At 44.0% G+C, this 21,901-nt stretch overlaps 2 protein-coding genes across 3 annotated transcripts; one reads left to right on the top strand and one right to left on the bottom strand.

The window, feature by feature from the left end:
* Nucleotides 1–1,355: 1,355 nt before the first annotated feature.
* LOC115404491 (UPF0577 protein KIAA1324-like) lies at nucleotides 1,356–15,936 on the top strand. Of its 2 annotated transcripts, none has more exons than XM_030113836.1 (22): nucleotides 1,356–1,554; nucleotides 4,157–4,277; nucleotides 4,355–4,544; nucleotides 4,760–4,907; nucleotides 4,993–5,082; nucleotides 5,295–5,400; nucleotides 5,499–5,648; nucleotides 6,043–6,131; nucleotides 6,260–6,440; nucleotides 6,525–6,653; nucleotides 7,149–7,239; nucleotides 7,345–7,447; nucleotides 7,737–7,874; nucleotides 8,053–8,325; nucleotides 8,685–8,858; nucleotides 8,981–9,170; nucleotides 9,235–9,331; nucleotides 10,974–11,075; nucleotides 11,192–11,318; nucleotides 11,412–11,590; nucleotides 15,550–15,712; nucleotides 15,787–15,936. In XM_030113836.1, the coding sequence occupies exons 1-22, from the start codon at nucleotides 1,450–1,452 to the stop codon at nucleotides 15,856–15,858; spliced, it is 3,018 nt and encodes a 1,005-aa protein (XP_029969696.1). In that variant the 5' UTR covers nucleotides 1,356–1,449; the 3' UTR covers nucleotides 15,859–15,936. The 2 variants fall into 2 exon arrangements, with proteins under 2 accessions (XP_029969696.1, XP_029969695.1); XM_030113835.1 differs by having other exon boundaries at nucleotides 7,722–7,874.
* LOC115404522 (apoptosis facilitator Bcl-2-like protein 14) lies at nucleotides 15,274–20,927 on the bottom strand. The gene is made up of 7 exons (XM_030113881.1): nucleotides 20,835–20,927; nucleotides 18,973–19,435; nucleotides 17,430–17,537; nucleotides 17,267–17,340; nucleotides 17,027–17,188; nucleotides 16,834–16,947; nucleotides 15,274–16,751 (listed from the first exon to the last, which is right to left on the bottom strand). The coding sequence occupies exons 2-7, from the start codon at nucleotides 19,430–19,432 to the stop codon at nucleotides 16,710–16,712; spliced, it is 960 nt and encodes a 319-aa protein (XP_029969741.1). The 5' UTR covers nucleotides 19,433–19,435; nucleotides 20,835–20,927; the 3' UTR covers nucleotides 15,274–16,709.
* Between the last annotated feature and the right edge of the window lie 974 nt (nucleotides 20,928–21,901).

Raw genomic sequence — 21,901 nt, 5'->3', positions numbered from 1 at the left:
TAATTAATGAAATAATGATTTTGTTCAGTTATCTTTACCTTTTCTCGTCAGTAGACCACAGCACATGTCATTTAATTTCTCTGACACAATTTGTAAGACAGAAATCTACACCTTTTTGTGAGGGATCGTATAGTAGGATAGTGTGGCACTTTGGAATTGTTTATTATTTTTGTAGTTTTTATCGTTATTGTTGTTGTTATACCAAGCATTGGCTTCCAGCCTCACAGCTCCTGCATCCCCAACAAGACCGAGCCAATTTAGGCTGTAGCAAAAGTCACTTCCCAAAAGCCAAGGGGAGTTTGAAACAAACTATATCAACATTCACCAATCAATGAAAAAGTAACTGAAGAGCAAAAAGATTATATCTGAAATATAAATATATATTTTTACTATGCAGTAGCTCACATTATATAAGGCAAAATGTATATATAAAAAGCACACCCCTACAATAATGGACTGCCCCAATGACATCACAGTTTAAATGGTCGCGCGCGCTTCCGCGTTACTACCGCAGTCTGGGAGAGGATGTGCTTCAGGTGAGTTGAGCAGAAGTGTTAAACTGAGGTTTAGAGTAAGTACAGGGTGTATGTGAGACAACGAGTAGTGGGCATCGCGTTACACATCCAGGACGATATTGAAATGTAGCCAGAAGAGGTAACACATGTTTTGTTCATTACGCCACAGAAACGTGAAGCAGCACATTCTGACACCAAAACTTCCAAGAAACTCCAGTCCCCAATACGAACTCCCGATGTCCATAAACATTCCCCCAACACTATATTCCCCACGTTTAATCAAAAGCATCATGATATTATTCCATTTAAAAACAATGTGTCTGTCTGAGTATGAATGTGTATCTAAAACGTCGGTGGCTCTGCCGGTGTTTCGGTTTAACTGGTTTCCCTGTTAACTACTGACCGACTTCCTCCAGCGTCCCTTTACTGTTCACAACAGCAGATGCTAAAATCTGACAGCTAACCTGGCTAATTCAGTTCAGTTGCGTTTACAGCATTTACAATAAAATTACGAAGTGCTGTACCTCTGGCGAGTCTTATTTTGAAAACCTGCTGCATAAACGACGGACGCTAAAAAAGTCGATCACAAGTTAACATGACAACCAGCTAATCCGTAACACGTACACAGCGCCGGACATTTAAAATGTGTTCGCCGATTTACGCTTTTTTTATTATTATTATAGACTATTAATGGCAATAAGTTCTTGGCGTTTCTGTTGTAAAATCTGGACCGGAAGTGTGCATGCTGCCCTCTTGACGCTGACAGGGAGGGAGGAGGGGGATCGGAGCAGCCGGAGGGGGGGAGACAGACGCACACACACGGGCAGCAGGTGCATCAATGCCCGGGACTCCGCTCCGTCGCGCTCCGCTCGGCCTGTTCCATGTTAGACGCTCCGGGTGGCGGGCAGCCGGCAGTTTGTGATCCGAGCTGAGGATGTGGGGGCCGGCGTGGAGCTGCTGGTTCCCCCGCTGTCTTCTCCTCGTCCTCACCGCGCACACAGCCACAGCGGCGGACGGAGACTTGCGGCCGTGCGGGGAGGTGAGACAGGCATTTATCACCATTTACTCTTATGTTATAATAACACGGCAGAGCGAATGTTTATTCTTCTTTTTCTTTTTTTTTTTTTTTGTACGAGAATGCCGCGTCTTCCCGTTTATTCTAAAGAGAATAACAATGATGTTCACAACAAAAATGGCCATACATGCTCCATAAACGCTCAAATACAACACAGCAGCTCCGTTATTTTTCCGCACTGTGAATGATTTTTTTTTTTTTTTTAATGGATTTAATACTATAGTATTGACTGTAAACACGATGCTTATCTGACGCTGGTCCTGCGGCCCCCCTCCCGCCTTTGAGCAGCCTCTGCCGGCCAGCTCCGTCAGGATTACCCGCTGAGGAGGAGAGAGGACCGGGCACTGCATCACACATCCACACCCTCACATTCCAAATGCTGGCTTCGCTTCCATCAGAAAATACTCAATGACTTTACTATCTACACATTGTTGTCTTAAGGACCTAACGAAGTATTCTAATAAAATAAAAAAAGACAATACTTTCTGCTACTTGGCTTAGGAAACTGTTAGCCAGTTAGCACTTAGCTCATGTATAAATGCTATTATATCTGATATTATCCTTGTTGTTATCCTATTTTTAATCTTTAAAAAAGTCTATAGAACTAATTATTATTTGAATTACACATATGACTAATATTAGCCACAATTTCCTTTATATTTTGTGTAGTTTTGAACAAATATGTTTATCAGGGATACTGCAGAAAAATTGACAATATTCCACATTTATATTGATTATTATACAAATGTTTTTATGCTGCAACAATAGTTTTTTTAAAAAAAATATATTTCTAGATTATTTCACAATTTTTTTAATATTCCAAAGTAGTTTGTTTACGTTTTAATTCCCAAATATTAATTTGGGACAGAAACAGCTTCAGATTTTTATCACCAGCTCTTTGTTTTCGCCCTGTAAAATCATTGAAACGTTGTCCACTCTGTACCAAAGAACTGCTAATCCACTGGGACTAGTTCTCATGAATTAAGTTAGATCGGGGTCCTGTTGTCTAATGCAACACAACAACTTACAGCGTGGCTTTAAAGCAGTTGTTGGAACTGTCACAGATGAGCAGATTTTAAAGTGGAAAGGTTCGTGGTGGCACAATAAGAAAAGAATTGTAAAAGATTTTTTCAAAATTTATTAAAAATATATATGAAGAATGGAATTAGAACTGGATTTTAGCAATGTATCGAAGTGCAGGTTATACATGAGGAGGCATATTCAATAGAATTCCACACAAAAAAGTAATTTAATCACATTAAGGAGAGATTTTTTTTTATTTCCACCATATTCACTAACTGCAGCCTTTAAGATGAAATGTTGCAGCCCTGACATTGCAGTCAATGTGTGCAGATGACCTGAAGGCAGCTTCAGACACAGAACAAAAACATTTTTAAATCATATTTATAATATTTAAAGCCAAATCCCCTCTGAATTGTGGTTGAGGTGGTAGACTGGCTTACATCAGTCTCCTCTGGCTCATAAAATGTCCCTCTTCACTGTTTCCTGACTCACAGGACGGGCCTGTTGAGTTTTATCCCCTCTCATCCGTCTCCATGGCAACCACTGCGAGTAACCCTGGAGACCAGAGTAGCACAGGAGTCTGTCCCCCCCCCCCCTTATCAGCGTCACCTCACATCCTCCTCCTCCCTGGTGTTTGTCCATGCAGTGGCCGGTTACATATTAATCCAGTGTTTCACTCTGAACAGCTCATTTCATTGAGCTTATCTGGCGCGCGCATCCCCGGCCGTCCCTGATTGATTGCTTCGCCGTAATTAGCTGCGACTGAGACGTCTCTGCTGTCCGGTCGGACAGCAGCGTCGGGGGAGGAGATGGAGACGAGCCAGACGAGCGCTCGCCGTCAAACAGAGCGACGTTAAAATCACAAAGCTGCTGCTGCTGCAGCAGTTTGATCCGACCGCTGCAACAAATGATGGATGCGTCTCAATTATCCATCATAGCAGACCTGAGAACAAATAGATTTACCTGAAACATGTTTGAAATTGAAACTGAGAACACCGAAACACACGCATAACACTTTAAATCTAATAATAAGCTCTAGATGTGTGTGTGTGTGTGTCTCTGTGGGGTTGAAGTTGCTGATCAGGAGTCGCTCTGGGTCATTTATTGTTTTAATGGATTCAGTCCCTCTGACGTCCATCATGTCACAAACCAGCCGTCCCTGAAAGATGCGACTGTACAGACGACCGGCTCTTAATGGGCCATTAGTGGCTCGCCGCTGGGTTGCCGTGGCGACCGGGGTCAGCCTCCACTTTGGCCCAGGACACAGACCCCACGCTGTCCTTTGTGTGATTCGCTCAGTGTGACGTTCAGAGCCCTTTATTTATCCTTTAGCCTCCAGGTTAGACACTCTGCTCGCAGACAGTCACCAACATCTGCAGTTGAATAATTAAAAATGTTGGTTTTTGGCATTTTTCTGTTCCATGCTGATTTCCATCTTAGAGTTATAAATTCAGTGTGTGTGTGTGTGTGTGTGTGTGTGTGTGTGTGTGTGTGTGTGTGTGTGTGTGTGTGTGTGTGTGTGTGTGTGTGTGTGTGCGCACAGGGGGATTACTACTACCAGTACACAGAGTGTGACAGCACGGGGTCTCGATGGCGGGTGGCGATCCCGGTGAACCCGGGCTCGTGTTCGGACCTCCCCCCTCCGACCCGGGGAACAGACTGCTGTGAGTGCAGAGCGCCGCCGCCGAGCTCCCCCGTCCTCCGCCGTCACCGCGGTAACGCCCCTGTGTCTCCGCCGCAGCCTTCTCCTGTCCGGCCGGGATGTTCCTGGAGATGTCCACGCAGCAGTGCACGCCGTGCGCGGCCGGCTCGTACTCGCTGGGCAGCGGCCTCCGCTTTGACCAATGGGACGCCGTCCCTGCCGGCTTCACCAGCCTGGCCAGCTTCCTGGACCTGGGGCCGAACGGAGAGGACGTCCAGGCCTGTAACAGGTAACGCGGACGCTGCTGACGCTACAACGGATCGGTAGGAAGAAACTTCTGGAACACGAGTCGCCAAAGTCAAGAAAGACCAGAACAAATCAGAACCTTTCAATGAACTCTGGTTAAAACTTTAAAATGATCACATCCAAAAAGAGGGAATCGAACCAGCAGCTCCAGGATGCATTACAGCGTGGCTGAACTCATGCATGTTGTCGCTGTTGCAGCTCGTCGTGGACGCCGCAGGGCGTGTATCTGGAGTCGAACCGAGACGAGTGCACGGTGTCTCTGGTGTACGCTGTCCACCTGGAGAAACAGGGCTCCGTCTCCTTCACCTACCAGTACCCCGACAGCAACATCTTCTTCGAGTTCTACGTGAGCAACGGCAACAGACCTCACACACACTTCCCGTGCACTGAGTGTGTGAGGAGCAGACGGCCTCATGTTGACGTGTGTGCAGGTCCAGAACGAGCAGTGTCAGGAAATGGCCCAGACCGACGATCAGAAGTGGATTAAAATCACCAACAACGGAGAGTGGGACACACACACGGTGAGTGGGACGGAGGGGGGGTGTGCAGGGTTGTAACTTCACCTTTCCGTCAGCCGTGTGTGTGATTTTTTTTTTCTTTTCAGTGTTTGTTTCAGTACTTGTCAGCGAAACCTGCTGTGATTGTCTCCACATGCACATAGAAACATTTAAAACGTCTTTCTTTATGTGAAACCAAAAAAAAAAAAAAAAACGTGTGTGTGTGTGTGTTTCAGGTGAACTTGAAGTCTGGAACCAACATCTTGTACTGGAGAACCACGGGGATCCTGGTTGGAGGGAAGATGGTCAAACCTGTGCTGCTGAAAACCATCCAGATAGAAGGTAGAACAGATCCGCGTTCACGGTGCTGCAGTGATCAACCTGCTCCCCATTCCTGCTTCACCGATCCATCGTGTGTGTGTGTGTGTGTGTGTGTCCAGGCGTGGCCTACACCTCGGAGTGTTTTCCCTGCCGCCCCGGCTGGTTCAGTCCGGCTGCCGGCTCCTCGTCCTGCCAGCCGTGTCCCAGCAACACCTTCTCCATGAAGGGGACGTCGTCCTGCACGGCCTGTCCAGAGCACCACTACTCCCGTACGCACAGCACGGAAAACCAACACGAACACTGATTTTTTTTTTTCCCCCCGAGTTCCTCAGTGATCTCCAGTTTATTGTGCTTGATTTTTATTTTAAATTATGTCTTTATTTTATTTCTTGTTCTGTGAGTTACATCCTGTAGAATTGGAGTTTTTTCTGTCGCAGCTTTCTGCTGTCATACAGTGACACCTGCTGGTGGAGGGTGGTATTCACTGTGTATTTTCATACATAAAGTCTTTTCTGAATAGAAATCACATCACCAGATAAATAAACCTCTATATACTGTGAATCTTGTAGTAAAAACTGACAAGTTTTTCTTCGTCAGATGTTTTTAGTCTGAATGTTGAATTAAAGTTTCTTTTTTTTTATTTCTTATTTATTTCTCCCTCAGATGAAGGATGGGCAGAGTGTAAACTGAGGCCGCCGTGCTCAGAGGAGGATTACTTCCAGATCCACACGGCCTGCGACAGCGAGGGGAAGGTCACTGCGACACACACTCTCACATACACACACTCACTGTCTCTCTTCAGGCTCATTCTGATTCCTTTGATTGACGATGCTGTTTATTGATCAGAAGAGAAACGTGGGTTCGCCGTGCTTCCTTCCAGACTCAGGTTCTGTACCGCTGGGTGGAGCCAAAGATCTGTGTGGAGAACATGACGGGGGCGGTGGAGCTGCCCGCCACAGGGCGGAGGGAGCCCTGCCCCCCCTGCAACCCTGGGTACTACAACAGCAACGACTCCACCTGCCTGCCCTGCCCGCCGGGGACACACTCCGACGGCACCACCGGTGAGTCTGGTCTGATCAGACTCCTCAGCCTCTGAAGCTGAGGCTTCCAGTATGTGACGCTGATGAGATCCTCTCTGTTGGCAGCGTGTGTGGAGTGTCCCGCAGGTACAGAGCCGGTGTTGGGTTACGAGTACAAGTGGTGGAACGTGCTGCCGCCCAACATGAAGACCTCCTGTTTCAATGTGGGAAATTCCAAGTGTGACGGCATGAACGGTGAGTTGAATGTGACAGAAGTGATTACAGCTCACTCCCCTCAAACCAGCTGCTGCCGCACAAGAACCAACCAAACTGACATAAATAGTACCGTTTTCTTTGTCGTTTTTGTTGCTCCAGAACTAATATATCAACAAGTAATTTCAAACTAAACAAATCCTTTTGAGACTGCTGGTTAACTTTTAGATGGTGTTTTTTTTTTTTGTTTGTTTTAAATTCTATTGTTTGTTTCTTTCTAGAGACATTCTTCTTGCTCTATCAGTTAAATACGGTAGTAACGGAGCCTTTTCTGTGGAGCTGTAGCAGCTTTCTGTTGTCATACAGTGACATCTAGTGGGCACAGGTGGTATTTAGAAGTCACACCAGCCAAACAACTCAAAAAAGAGTGAGTTATAGTTTAGATATATATTTGTTGTAACCAGATAACTAACTAGTCATCTAGTTAACTGCCTTTTAACTGAATTGAAGTCCAGTCTTGACCTGTGTGTTGACCAGGATGGGAGGTGGCAGGAGATCACATCCGCAGCGGAGCAGGAAGCTCCGATAACGACTATCTCATCCTCAGCCTCCACGTTCCCGGGTTTAAGTGAGTGTGTGTGTCGATTTGCGACGACCTTTTGGAGAAATCTATTTGGTTCAGTGGGAGATGCGTCTTCTGCGTGTGAATCCTGAACCTGTGTGTGTGTCTCAGAGTTCCAGCGTCTCTTTCGGGGATGACCGGCAGCGAGTTCGGACACATCACGTTCGTGTTTGAGACCATCTGCTCGGCCGACTGCGAGCTCTACTTCATGATGGTGCGTGCACGGATCTTTGTTTCTTTGGAGAAAGGTTGACGCAGTTTTGGATTTCACATTTATTTTGGTTTTTGTTCGATTTCTTTCAGATGGTTAGCTTGTTTATTTATTAGTGTTTACTGTTCAGCAGTTGCCTTTTTTGTGTAAATTCAGATGCAATATTTATTTAAAAAAATGAAACATTATTGGCCGTCTAGGGGGCCGCGGTTTGATTCCCGGTTGCAGCGGGAAGAGTTTGGGCGGTGACAGCCTCTTTACTTTCCGTCTCTCTCAGGGATGCCCCCTGCAGGACGCCAACAGGAAGAGCACCACGGTGGTGGAGTCGTGGCAGGGCAGCAAGGAGAAGCAGGCGTACACGCACAGCATGAGCAGAAACGCCTCGGTCACCTTCACCTGGGCCTTCCAGAGGACCAGCCACGCTCTGGACGTGAGTCGACTCTCCCGACTGTCAGTCCTTAAAACACGGGGCCACATGGCAACGTTTCGAGGGGAAGCGCTTCGTTCTTGGTTTGTTTTCAGACCGGTGTGGGATGGATCTGTTTCTTGGACAGACTGACAGCTGTTGGGGAAGCTGAACGTGAGTGTTTTCCTCTCGTGTTTTGCAGGTGCGTCGGTACGTCGGCGACACGGTGAAGATCTACTCCATCAGCGTGACCAACGCGCTGGACGGTCTGGCCTCGGTGTGCCGGGCGTGTGCGCTGGTGCCGCAGAACTCGCAGCGGCCCGGCTCGTCCTGCGTGCCCTGCCCCGCCGGCTTCTACATCGACAGGGAGACCAACCGCTGCCGGGAGTGCCCCCCCAACACCCACCTGGCCGGGAGGCACACCTACGGACGGGACGCCTGCGTCGCCTGCGGACCGGGAAGCATCAGCAACAAGGTGGAGGCGCAAAACAAAGCACCCTGCTACCGCTCAGGACATTTAGTGTTCATGTTGGAGTCATAAGAGAGAATGAGACATGACAAGTTTGGAGTTCTTTCAATTTTTCTGATGAAAATCAGAAACTTTCTTGGACTTAACGAGCCGCTTCATTCCTGTTGTACTGGGATTGACCACCAGATGGCGATCTGAGTCACTGAAACGGCTCGACTGACGCAGAGCTCGGACTCCAGCAGTGAACCTTCAGACCTGTTTTTCCTTTAAACACGTTTCTACAAACAAAAGCTGAATTAACTCAATTAATGCAATGAAGTCCTTACTCGCCGCTTAAAAGTTTTTCCTTGACGACTGTTTTCCAGGAACACTCCCGTTGCTATAGCGACTGCACCTTCACCCACATGGAGAACAACCGCACGCTGACCTTCGACCTCAGCCCCATGAGCGACGTGGCCTCGCTGACCATCGCGCCGAGCTTCACCTCCAAAGGCACCAAGTACCTCCATGTCTTCAACGTGAGCCTGTGTGGCCACCAGGTGAGCTTCGGGCCGCAGCGCCGCCGCCGCCGCCGCCACCGCCGCCGCCACCGCCGCCGCCGCCACCGCCGGACCCTCGTTCTGTTCCTCACGCCGCTCCTGCGGTTTCCCGTCCGCCTCAGGGCCGCAGAGCGGCGGTCTGCACCGACAACGTGACCGACGTGTCGGGCCGAGACGAGCAGAGCGACGCGGCTCCGTTCGTCAACTCGGTGGAGAGTTTCATCTGCCAGGCCACCGTCATCCCGGCCGACCGCCGCGGCTTCCGGACGGCCGTCTCCTCGCAGTCCTTCGGCCTGGCCGACACGTTCATCGGTACAACGGTGGTGGGTCTCCGTGCCCGTCGGCCTGGATCAATAACCGGCTCTCTGTGCTTCAGGAGCGACCGTCGACACCGTCCTGAACGGACTGAACGCTCAGCCGGACCTGTTCCCCGAGAGCAGCGAGGACGTCCCCGACATCAACTTCTTCTACAGGTAGAGGCGGACAGAGCGCCGCCGCTCATCGGCATGAAAAATCTGAAATCGATTTGGTGGAGTGTCAGAAATGTCATTATTTTTACTACTGAAAGTTTCATGAATGTCCATCTTTCACAGACCTCCCCGGTCCCTCACAGTGTTATTGGGGGTTAAAGTGACACCAGCCAGGGTCACTATTTGTTTAGATCATTTTTCTCTCAGGTATTTTGGGACCAAATCTTAAAACATCTGTTTTATCTTAATTTAGGAGGAGAAAATTATGACTCGTCCAGGTTTTTGCCTTTAGGAAAAGCTTCTCGTTTGACAGGTTGATTAGTGTCATCTGGCTTCATGTCTTGTGGTCACTTTTCCTGCATGTTGCAGATCTTGTCATGTGAATCTGCGCAACTTTTTTTCTCTGTCTCTTCTCTAAATGGTCTATGAATTCTTTTAAACGGATTACGATTTTCAGAGTTATCAGGCAAAACCTCGCAAACTGCTAACGAAGGCTGAGAAATGATTTTATTCGTTTTTTTGTTCTTATTAAAGTACAGCACGAGAAAAAGATTTGCACAGCAACAGCATGTTTACAGCAGCAGTTCTCAAACTGGGGTCCCCGGGCCCCTAGGAGTCAGCGAGCCATAGCTAGGAGGTCTGTGGGAAAAAATGTCAAATTAATAATAAATTAACATCATGCTGTATCAGTAAAAATAAGCATGTCTTTTTTCTCGTCTCCAAACTGCTGCTCTGCCGGTGCCGCGGCTGCTGTTGGCTTTTACATTTATTGTTTGATTCCTTTGGTTTATGTATCCTGAGAAATAGTTGCACTTTCTTTAAAAGCATGAAGGAGCCACAGAGTGAGGGGAAAACAGATGCAATGTCCTGATAATGGTTCAATGATCTGATCGTAGCTCCTGATGGTGATCAAACGGTGAGGCGTTTGATGGCACAGAGCTGCTGTTCGCTATACTGAACACTAAACACCAGGTAGCTGCAACATGTTAGAATACAGAGACCTGTCCTGATGCATAGAAGTTAATAAAAACCTTCTAAATCTCATGCAGGAGTTATTAAAATGGGCTGAAATGGAGGATTTACATTTTGGCTCCCAGAGTGGAATTTTGGCTACAAAATAGAACACATTTTTCTCTCTCTGGCTACATTTTTTTTTGGGTTGTTTTGGGTTGTTTTTTGTTTGTTTTTTTACCGCTGTTGACTGCTGGTGGCGCTGTTATTTTTTTGGAAAGAAAGAACAAGATACATTGAAGATTAGATAGTTTAGATCAGAAAAATGTTTTTATTTTCCTTTTTGTAAAACTCTGATCTCTCTGTGTACGTGCACACACACACACACACACACACACACACACACACACACACACACACACTACGCCTGCTATTTTAAAAATGATTTCTTTTTTTCTGAACCATTTTTTAAAAACCAGGAAAAAATGACATACAATACAAGTGGTACTCAAACATTTTTGTCGAGGCTGGCAGGTCTGTAATTATTTAGATTGCTCTTATTGACACTGTGTAGTTCAGATATCGATACAGGAGAGGAAATATCGATGCCGGTGGATATATTTGTTCTGATTGGCTGAGCCTCCGCTCACTCTCCGTGTGTTGAAAGAAGTGAAACTGTCCCGTTTCCATGCAGGTCCGCTCAGCCGACGGCGTCCTGCGAGCAGGGTCGAAGTTCAGTCATCACCGTTCGGTGTAACCCGCAGAAATCTGAGCGGGGAGAGCTCTCCGTACCCAGGTTCGATTCCCATCCTGACTTCAGTCACTACTCCTGCAGTTGCAGTTGTTACCACCAGGTGGTACAGTGAGTCATTCTGAATTTGTGTGTGTGCTTGCATGCGTGTGTGTGAGTAGCCTCTGCTCTGCAGGAACGTGTGACGGCTGCTCCTTCCACTTCCTGTGGCAGAGCTCCAGCGCCTGTCCACGCTGCACCCCGGGTGACTTCCACCGCATCGAGGGAGCGTGCAGAGGAGGCGTTCAGGTAACACACACTTTCCCATACACACACAAACACACACACACAAGGAGGTGAATACACACAGGGTGCTGATGGGAACCTTCGCCGCCTCCTCAGGAGACGCTGTACGTCTGGAACGAGCCCAAGCTGTGCACCAAAGGCGTGTCGCTGCCGCCTCGGAGCTCCGCCCCCTGCCAGGACGTGGCCCTGTGGCTGAAGGTCGGCGTCGGGGGCGGAGCCTTCATGGCCGCGCTGCTTGTCTCTCTCACCTGCTACTTCTGGAAGAAGAACAAGAGGTCAGGAAACAGTCTAATTGAAGTGATGCCGCGTTTGTCAACCAGGCAGAAGTAACGTTTAATGTAAAAGCTTGTAATGGGCTTTATGCACAGCTCCATTAGTCTCTGAAGTTCAGACAGCAACTTTATTTCCTGTGTTTCATGATGGGATGAACTGATTAATCCAGGTGTGTCTGACCTCAGTAAATGGCCTTACCACTTTTTTAAAGTCAGAATTAAGAAAAAAAAATTTCACTAAAAAAGGTGTTTTTAAAGTCAAAACTAAGAATAAAAGTTTTTTTTTTGGCTTTTTTCACTAAAGATGATCTTATTATATCCTTACCAGTTTTTTAAATTCAAAATTAATAAAAAAATATTTTGCCAATTTTAATGAAAAATGGTCTTACTAGCCTTACCACTTTTTGACACTCAAAATTAAGAAACAATTTTTTTTTTTGCCAGTTTTCATAAAAATGGTCTTACCACTTTAATCAAGTCAAAATTAAGAAAAAACATTTAGCAAATTTTCACAAAAACATGTCTAACTGCATTTTGGCCCTTCTTTTTAAATCAAAATTCAGCAGAAATTGTCTTGTTTTTTCTTCTCCAGTTTTCACTCATTGACGGCCTTGTCACACTTTTGCAGTAGAGTGGTGTTGTGTGCGTGGCTTACTTGGTAGAGCAGTGGTCTTTGGTGTGTTAGATCACTTGTTCAACTCTCATCTCCTTTATTCATTTTACACTCGCGGATGGTCCCCAAGCAGACTTGAGGAGTTGACATTAAGCAAAACAATATTTTGCCAATTTTCATGAAAAATGGTCTTGCCTTTCCACTTTTTTTTAGTCAAAATTAAGATTTTTTTTGTGCAAATTTTCATGAAAATGGTCTTACTATATCCTTACCACTTTTTTACACTCAAAATTAAGTAAAACATTTTTTTTTGCCAATTTTTCATAAAAATGGCCTTACCACTTTTTTAGTCAAAATTAAGAATTTTTTTTTTTTTGCAAATTTTCATGGAAATTGTCTTGCTATAGCCTTACCATTTTTTTAATGTCAAAATTGAGAAATTTTTTTTTTTTTTTGCCAATTTTAATAAAAATGGTCTCACTATAGCCTTACCCCTTTTTCAAGTCAAAGTTAAGGAAAAAAATAATTTGCTAAATTTCATGAAAAATGATCTTACTGTCACCTTACCACTTTTTTACAGTCAAAATTAAGATTTTTGGTTTTTTGCAAATTTTCATGAAAATGGTCTTACTATAGCCTTACCACTTTTAAAAGTCAAAATGAAGAAAAAAGTTTTTTTTTTCCAATAATCATAAAAATGGTCTTACTGTAGCCTTACCACTGTTTTACACTCAAAATTAAGTAAAAAAAAAAATTTCCAATTTTGCCTTACCACTTTTTTAGTCAAAATTAAGATTTTTTTTTGGAAATTTTCATGGAAATTGTCTTGCTATAACCTTACCATTTTTTTATTGTCAAAATTGAGAAAATTTTCTTTTTGCAAATTTTCACAAAAAAATGTGTAACTGCATTTTGGCCCTTCTTTTTAAATCAAAATTCAGCAGAAATTGTCTTGTTTTTTCTTTTCCAATTTTCACTCATTGATGGTTTTGTAACACTTTTGCAGTAGAATGGTGTTGTGTCCGTGGCTTACTTGGTAGAGCAGTGGTCTCTGGTGTGTAAGATCACTTGTTCAACTCTCATCTCCTTTATTCAATTTACACTCGCGGATGGTCCCCAAGCACAATTGAGGAGTTGACATTAAGCAAAACAAGAAGAAGAAATTTTTTTTTTTTTTTGCAAATTTTCATGAAAATGGTCTTACTATAGCTATAGCTGTACTTTTTTACACTCAAAATTAAGTAAAACATTTTTTTTGCCAATTTTTCATAAAAATGGTGTTACTATAGCCTTACCACTTTTTTAGTCAAAATTAAGATTTTTTTTTTTTTTTTTTTTGCAAATTTTCATGGAAATTGTCTTGCTATAGCCTTACCATTTTTTTAATGTCAAAATTGAGATTTTTTTTTTTTTTTTTTTTTTTTTGCCAATTTTCATAAAAATGGTCTCACTATAGCCTTACCCCTTTTTCAAGTCAAAGTTAAGGAAAAAAAATAATTTGCTAAATTGCATGAAAAATGATCTTACTGTCACCTTACCACTTTTTTACAGTCAAAATTAAGATTTTTGGTTTTTTTTGCAAATTTTCATGAAAATTGTCTTACCTTACCACTTTTTTAGTCAAAATTAAGATTTTTTTTTTTTTGGGAAATTTTCATGAAAATGGTCTTGCCATAGCCTTGCCACTTTTTTAAAGTCAAAATTAAGAAAAAACTTTAGCAAATTTTCACAAACAAATGTCTGACTACATTTTGGCCCTTCTTTTTAAATCAAAATTGAGCAGAAATCGTCCATTTTTTCTTTTCCAATTTTCACTCATTGATGGTTTTGTAACACTTTTGCAGTAGAATGGTGTTGTGTCCGTGGCTTACTTGGTAGAGCAGTGGTCTTTGGTGTGTAAGATCACTGTTTCAACTCTCATCTCCTTTATTCAATTTACACTCGCGGATGGTCCCCAAGCAGACTTGAGGAGTTGACATTAAGCAAAACAATATTTTGCCAAACTTCATGAAAAATTGTCTTGCCATAACCTTACCACTTTCTTACACTCAAAATTAAGTAAACATTTTTTTTTGCCAATTTTGCCTTATCACTTTTTTAGTCAAAATTAAGATTTTTTTTTTTGCAAATTTTCATAAAAATGGTCTTTCTATAGCCTTACCACTTTTTTACACTCAAAATTAAGTTAAAAAAAAAATTCTTTGGGCCAATTTTCATCAAAATGGTCTTGCCATAGCCTTACCACTTTTTTAAAGTCAAAATTAAAGGTATAATACAACATTTTCTCGAAAAGACGAAGCCCCACGTCTGTTACTCACTTCTTGAACAACGCGCATGCGCCAGATCATCCGCCCGGCTCTCCTGCTTCTCCCAGAAAACGCGGAAGTGTACGAGCGCGATCTCCTCTTCTCCGGCGTGCACGGCTCTGTTTACAGTTTCTGCGATCCGCCTCGCTCATAAATAAAGCTTTTTTTTCCCGAAACAGTTACATTATGTCAGATTCGCCATCGGTAAGTACGAGCTCAGAAGCTCACCGGCTACATAAACACTCTGAATGCACATGCGCAAAAGGGAGAAGCTGATTGGGCGCAAGCACGGAGAACCGCCTTATGAAAGCAGCTCGTCAGAATGATTGACAAACAGACCCACCAATTATTTAGGTGATCCACCCGGAAATCAAAATGTTGTATTACACCTTTAAGTAAAAAGATATTTCGCTAAATTTCATGAAAAATGGTCTTACCCCTTTTTTTGTACTCAAAATTAAGAAACTTTTTTTTTTTTATAATTATCATAAAAATGGTCTTACATTAGCCTTACCACTTTTTCAAGTCAAATGTAGATTTTTTTTTGCAAATTTTCATGAAAATGGTTTTGCTGTAGCCTTATCCCTTTTTTGCAAGTCAAAATTAAGAAAAAAAGTATTTTGCCAATTTTCATGAAAAATGGTCTTACTGTAGCCTTGCCACTTTTTCAAAGTCAAAATTAGAAAGAAAATCTTTTTGCCAATCTTCACGACCAGTTGTCTCACCATGGCTTGACCACTCTTAAAATTGAAATTAAGATTGTTTTCTTTTTTTTTCCAATTTTCACAGATTGATGGCCTCATAGCAGTTGTGCAGTGAACTTGTGTTGTTGCCATTGCTCCCTTGGTCGAGCAGTGGTTTCTGATGTAGGAGATCACTGGTTGGAGTCCCTTCTCTGTCCTCCAACTTTCACTCACAGTCCCTAACCACACTTTTGAAGTTTAGGAAAGAACATTTCACCAATTTTCACAAAAAAAAAAAAGGTCTTGCGGTAGCGTTACCACTTGTTCCGTCGGCTCTGACTGAAGCGTCTCTCTGTTCAGGCTGGAGTATAAATACTCCCGTCTGGTCATGTCCGCCAACAAGGACGGCGAGCTTCCAGCTGCGGACAGCTGCGCTCTGAACGAGGGCGAGGAGGCCGAGGACGACGTGGTGTACACGCAGAAACCGTCGCTGCTGGGGAAGCTGAGGGCCATCGCCACCAAGGTGAGGCACGCGCACACACACGCGCACACACACCATTCCCTGCTTCCTCCTCATGTGTGCTGTGTGTGTTTCAGCACGAAGAAGGGGAGAGCAGCGAGTCGGTGCTCCTCAACGCCTCGCAGTCCGATCACTGGGCCCTCGGATGAACCAGCAGGAACACTCTCTTTTCATGGTTTTTGTATATTTTTGTTTTGGTATTTTCTGTTCAGAGTCGTGTATTTCTATCAACGTTCAGATGAAGGATCTTTAATAAAGTGATGTTTGGGATCCATGAGTCTCAGAGGGTAAACTGATGACGGATTGGAAAAGGGAACGTTTATCAGTGAAATGACGTCCGGCAGACGAGAACACACATCAGCGAATCTCCTAACTTCACAAAAACAAACTGAGGAAACCGTTTCCTCCTCGATCCTTTTCTCTGCTATTTCTCTTTTTCCCCTCCAGCAAAATTTCATTAAATCTACATATCTATCTATATAGTGAAAAAGAGTAAAAAGTATTTGTGACAAAAAATTCTCATTTTAACTGTATAAATCACCAAGGAGGCATATTTCTTTCACAGCCGTCTCTGTCCTCAGTTTTCTGCTCACAGCACCAACTTCCCTCTTTTCTGAACTTGAAGTCGAGCCTCTGTTGTACATTCTTCCTCAGTGAAATCATGAGCTCCCCCCCCAACACAGGAACGTTCCCCCTCCTTCCTGGTCAAACCGAGCTCAGATCTCAAAATGATCACAGCGTATCGCAGCAACTTTGGGCTAAAACACATCTGATAAAGTGCAGGTGCTGCTGAGCGTGATCAGAGATGACCCAGAGTCCAGTTCAAGACTTCAGATGTCGCAGGTTGAGACGTTTGTTTCTCAACGCGCAGAAGAGACGAGCTGCAGTTTACTTTGCATAAGTGTGAAAGAAAAAAAATTGTCCTGAGTCAAGATTGAGGGTCCTGGAGCTTCAGGGTCCAGGTGCATCCTGCAGGGGGCGCTGTGGATCCAGACGCGTCTCAGTGCACCTCGTCATCCTCGTCCTCCTTGAACGCCTCCTCCTGCAGGAAGAATCAAAGAGTTCAGGTGGATCTGGGAGATCCGACGACTGACTGGATGGCTGGGAGACAGATTTTCTCGTACATATCCGCCCTGCTGCTGCGCCCACGGCGAGTAGAAGTCCTGCAGGTATCGCGCTCCGTGGTCCAGCAGGCGGCTCGTGGGCAGCGTGTCGATGACTGACAGACGGGTGGTGATCTGACGACACAGAGAACACGCTTATCGCTCTGTTACCTGGAGCCGCTGTGTGTCTGAGCGCACTCAAGGCCACATTCACCTCGCAGGCGACGGCGATCTGGGTTTTGGGCGAGGCCTGCGGCCCGGGGGCGTCGGGGTCGGCGCTCCTCAGGCCCATGCGGCTCAGCACGGCGTTCAGCAGCGACCTGAAGAAGCCGTAGTTCCAGAAGAGCTCGGCGGCGATGTTCTTGTCTCTCAGCTCCTGAGGGAGCAAAAACCAGAGGCTTCAGTTCAAACCGTCTCCTGCCGACGACCAGCTGGACGCCGAAGCTCCGCCCACCTTCTCGTTCAGTCGGTCTCCAGCCTCCCTGAGCAGCAGGCCGATCATCACCTCCACCTCCCGGGAGTGACTTCCTGTCGGCAGCGAGAGCAGAGGCGAACAGCACAGTTCTGAATAGTTATTCTAATTTAAAAACGGGTAAGGCTGCAGCGTCTCTCTCTACCTTCCGGAGCGTCCGACTCGATGTCAGGAGGAACGAACGGGATTTCGTCAGCGAGCGCCGTCAGCCGGCTCGCCACCGCCCCCAACCGGTCGACGTCCTGCTCCTCATCTGGAAGAGACGCACGGAAAGCTCAGGAGAGGGAAGAAACAGGAAGCTCCTCGCGGTGCCAGTGAACGCCTCACGATGCCTTCAGGAGCTTTAATCTCAGGATACAATTCAATTAACCAGAAAATTAAAGTATTTTTATCAACATTTATTTATTCAAAATAGTATTTTATTTTACGTTAATTTTGGAAACATGCTTTAAAAACAGACATTTAAATCAGATATTAAATTCAACAGAGTGAGTCGACTGCAGGTTCAGGTGGAACAGAGTGGAGAAACCTGCAGCTGAACTTCAACATTTCAGCTATAAAGGAGAAGAAGTGGATTTTAGTGTCAGATTACACCGAAGTTTCAACATCTAAACAGAAAAGTGGAGTTTGGAGTTGAAGCAATGCCTGGTTTGTGCAGCAGGGGGCAGCAGTGAGCCTCCGCAACCCCAATAGAAACTCACTAAAACCATTTAAATTCATTGTTTCATAAAAACATTGAAGAAGGTTTAAATCTGCTGGATGTAAATCCAAAACATTTGAGTTTTTAGATTCATTTCAGAAAAATTTAAACTTTGATTCAAACGTTTTACTCATCAGAGCGTCACTGATAACCAGCGGTGGACAGAGAGGTCAGAGTGAAAGTAATGATTCTCCTTTTCAAATATTACTCCAATACAAGTGAAAGTTGTTGGGTCAAATATTCACTTAAGTGAAAGTTCTGGAAAATACTCACAATTATTGTAACCAAATCAATGAAACAGCCTAAACCTGCCAGATAAAAGCTGGTAGAAAATGCTGCCGATGGACGCCTGCTGAAACAACTGAACTGACTAAAGGACGACCACCGTCTTTCTCTTTTAAAAGTATTTTCATATTTATTCTCATTCAAACAAATTTCAAACACTGAAGGTTAATTTTTGGGAAACGCCCCGTCACTGTTAAACTAAAAGTTCAGTGTCTTGCCCAAGGACACGTAGACATGCAGACAGGGGGAGGCAGGAATCGAACTAACAACCTCCCGATTGTGAGACGACTGCTCTCCCCACTGAACCACAGCATAAAACTGCAATCACGACAAGTTCAGGCGACTTCGTTTAAAACATTGATCTGGAATTGAAGTAAATGTTTACTTAGCGTTATCTCATCTCCATGTTTTCTCAGGATGGAGGCAGATTTGTTTTTTTAGGTGGGGATGAAGTTTGAACACAGCAAACACTGGAAATGACACCAATCATTCTTAATTTAGAAGAAGTCAAACATGGACTTGATCCTGTGCTAGGCTCATCTGTGTCTGCTGTCGCCATTATTACCAACTTTGTGTGCAGTTTGCATGTTCTCCCTGAACACGGAGGGTTTTCTTCCCCACTCTGATTCCAGACTGAGGATGTTTGGTGAGTTAGAGAGTGCAGATGGTTAAATCTAGTGACGGGTGGCGTGTTTGTCCTCACCTGCTGCTGGAGCTTCAGGAGCTTCCAGACTTCGCTGTCGTCCTTCAGGAGCTTCAGGAGTTAAACTCCGGTCATGGACCAAGTGATTTGTCGCCACCGGCGCCGGATGCCGCCGCCGCTGCTCGTCTGCCTCTTCAGTTTGAGGTTTGACACATCTGAGGACGCTCGGCAGACGCTTCCATCCCTTCTTCTTCTTCTTCTTCTTATTGACTGTCGTCTTCTCTTCCGTCTGAGCGGAGCCGTTTGCGTCGCCGTTCCCCGTCGTTTCACCGCCGCTCTTCGACGGGGGCTCGGGTTCTCCGACAGGGCGCCGCCTGGTGGCGTACGCCATCAGCAGCCTGAACTCCACCGAGCCCTCCATGCTGCCCGCCTCTGACGGAGACTCGGGGTCTGAAGCTCCGCCCGGGCCGGCGCCGTTGGAGAGCACGTCGTGGATCTCCACGTGCCCGTTCGCCATCATCCACTGTCCAGACGGGAAAGTCACAAACATCCACTGAGATCAGACAGTAGAACTGCTTTCTCAAACCAAAACAAGAAATTCAGTTTTCGGATATGAAACGCTTCCAGAGTTCAGAAAAATTAAATACATGAATCTGTTCGAAGCCTCAAAGCTGGATTAAAATGTACTTTTATTTATTTGCTCACGTCCTCTCAGGTTTCTTATTTCTGCTCTCTAAACCAGCAATGGACTTTTTTTTTTTTTTTAACATATCTTACATTTAAATCTTTTTTAATCTATTTTTCACTATTTATTATCGCCTGAAATAGATTTTTAAAAAGATTCACTGTAAACTTGTGCTATAAAAAAGTCACAAAACTGGAGCTGTGTGAGGTTTAATGTGTGTAAAGGTTTGCAAATTACCCTACCTTTGTTCAAAGTGTTGAAGGGTTTTTTTTTCTTCTTTTTCAATGTTACAGTGGCGAGGCTGAAGTTAGCTTCCGCGTCGATATTTAAGGGAAAAGCTAAGGGGGGAAATAATGTGACATGTAGAGCGGCTTTATTTTCGATCTCTGTTCTACGTGTTAATGTAAAACCATATTAACATTTTAACCGAGATAAAAACGCTGCCAGACAACCCACACTGAAAATCTAGACCGCTTTGGATCAGGTCCACACTGAAAACCGGTAGACCCAGACTTCTCATGTCTGGACAAGCTCATTGTAAAGTTTCTAAAGTTGTTCTAAACTTCTTTTTTCCTCCCTTGTACGTAATTCAGTGAACGGATAAACGGCAGCTCCAAAATTGAAAATAGTTTTCCCTGAAATTCCAAAACGGAAGCCAACTTCAGCCTTGTTGTTACAGTCAAACATATGTCACCTGTGAAACATTAAGAAGCAACTTTTTAGTCCTGAAAAGCTAGGTAACAGTAACGGTATGTGGGGTTTATGAGTTTAAAAGTTTATAGTTTAAACTTCCCCTTATACAGTCTTAAATCTCAAGTGTTGACGTTTTGCAAGACAGTTTCACAATATACTGACCTCAGTAAAACTTTTGCTTTTAATCCGTTAAAAGGGAGAGTTCAACCGCAGTCATGCAAAGTTTGATCCCTCTTGTCCCTGACAAGAATATCTCCTAATATAAAAAGTCGAATTCAACCTTTTCAAAAAAAATTTGTTTCCTCGTTCAACTACAACATGAAGCTTACTTCTGTAATCTGTCGATCTGAAACCAACTTTTGCGCTGTAAAGTTAGAAAGCTGCGGCTGTGTGGAGCTAAATCTGCGTTTAAATGTTTATTTTTTCGGTTTTTAAAAGTCCGAATAAAGTCGTTCAGTAAAGTCTAAACTGTGAGCGACACACAAACACTCGCTGACAAACTTCACCGTTTGTGATATGTAAAGAGAGAAAAGAAGATACTTACAGTTCAAAGCGTGAAGAAAGTCGATAAATGTAGATTTAAATAAATAAGATTAAAACAGACGACCGCCTCCCTCAAAGTTTTTCCGCATTCGAAACCGACGGTCGCCTCCGGGAGCGTTTAAATACATGAGCGTGGTGACGCCATCGCGTCAACGTCTGACGCATTACGCACGGAAATAACCGGAAAAACTGTAGACAGACGTAACTAAACAACAGACATCAATAGATAGATTGATATAAACAACAACAGTTTCAATATGCCTTTTTTCGGTCTATCAAATTTTTGTTTATTTTAAATACGACGTTTATAGGTGTAAATTCTCCGAAGAAAAATCTTTTTTTTTTTTGGTATTTAAATCACAAAAATAGATTTCCCAGGCACAAAACAAAAAAATGACTGAGGTGTTTACAGAGAGCATTTCTCTTCATTATATATTATTTGTATTTTTTTTCTTTTTGTTATCTCAATGTTTACTGCTTGTGTCTCTTTTCTCCACAATGGGAAATATGCTTTTCAATTCAAAATAAAGAAAGAAGGAAAAAAACATTATGGTATCTTAAAGTATTTTCAAATACGATACAGAGTATGTGTTGTGTTATTGTGGAAACTTCCATTAAGAATAAGCTGTGGTTTAAGAAAGAGCGGAAAAATGCGACCTGGTTGGGTTTTGTTTTGACTAAAGAGAGGGGTTGCATCAGGACAACAAAATAAGGAAGTTGATGTTTTACCAGCCTGGTGCAGATCTACTGTTTATTCTCTGATTAAAATATATTTTACTCTTCTTTTTTGTAACACTTATTAAGATTATTATTTCAAAAGGCAATAATGGTTGCAGTTAAGAATTCCTCCAGGTTGAAGGTTTTATTAGCTATGATTTCCCAAAAATGTAGTGTTATTCATTTATTTTTATGATTATATAACTACAATAAAAGCTTCCAAAATGCCGAACACCTGTGAAAACGTGAAAGCTGGATAATTCCTGTTTTACATGAGGCGTGTGAGGAAAACCCCCGCCGTGACTCGGTTTGATTCACGGCCGCTGGAGGAATCTCTGCAGCCGGTGTCAC

This window comes from Salarias fasciatus, chromosome 17 (assembly GCF_902148845.1).
Source record: "Salarias fasciatus chromosome 17, fSalaFa1.1, whole genome shotgun sequence".
NCBI lineage: Eukaryota > Metazoa > Chordata > Actinopteri > Blenniiformes > Blenniidae > Salarias > Salarias fasciatus.
This window is presented reverse-complemented; position numbering and strand designations above follow the sequence as displayed.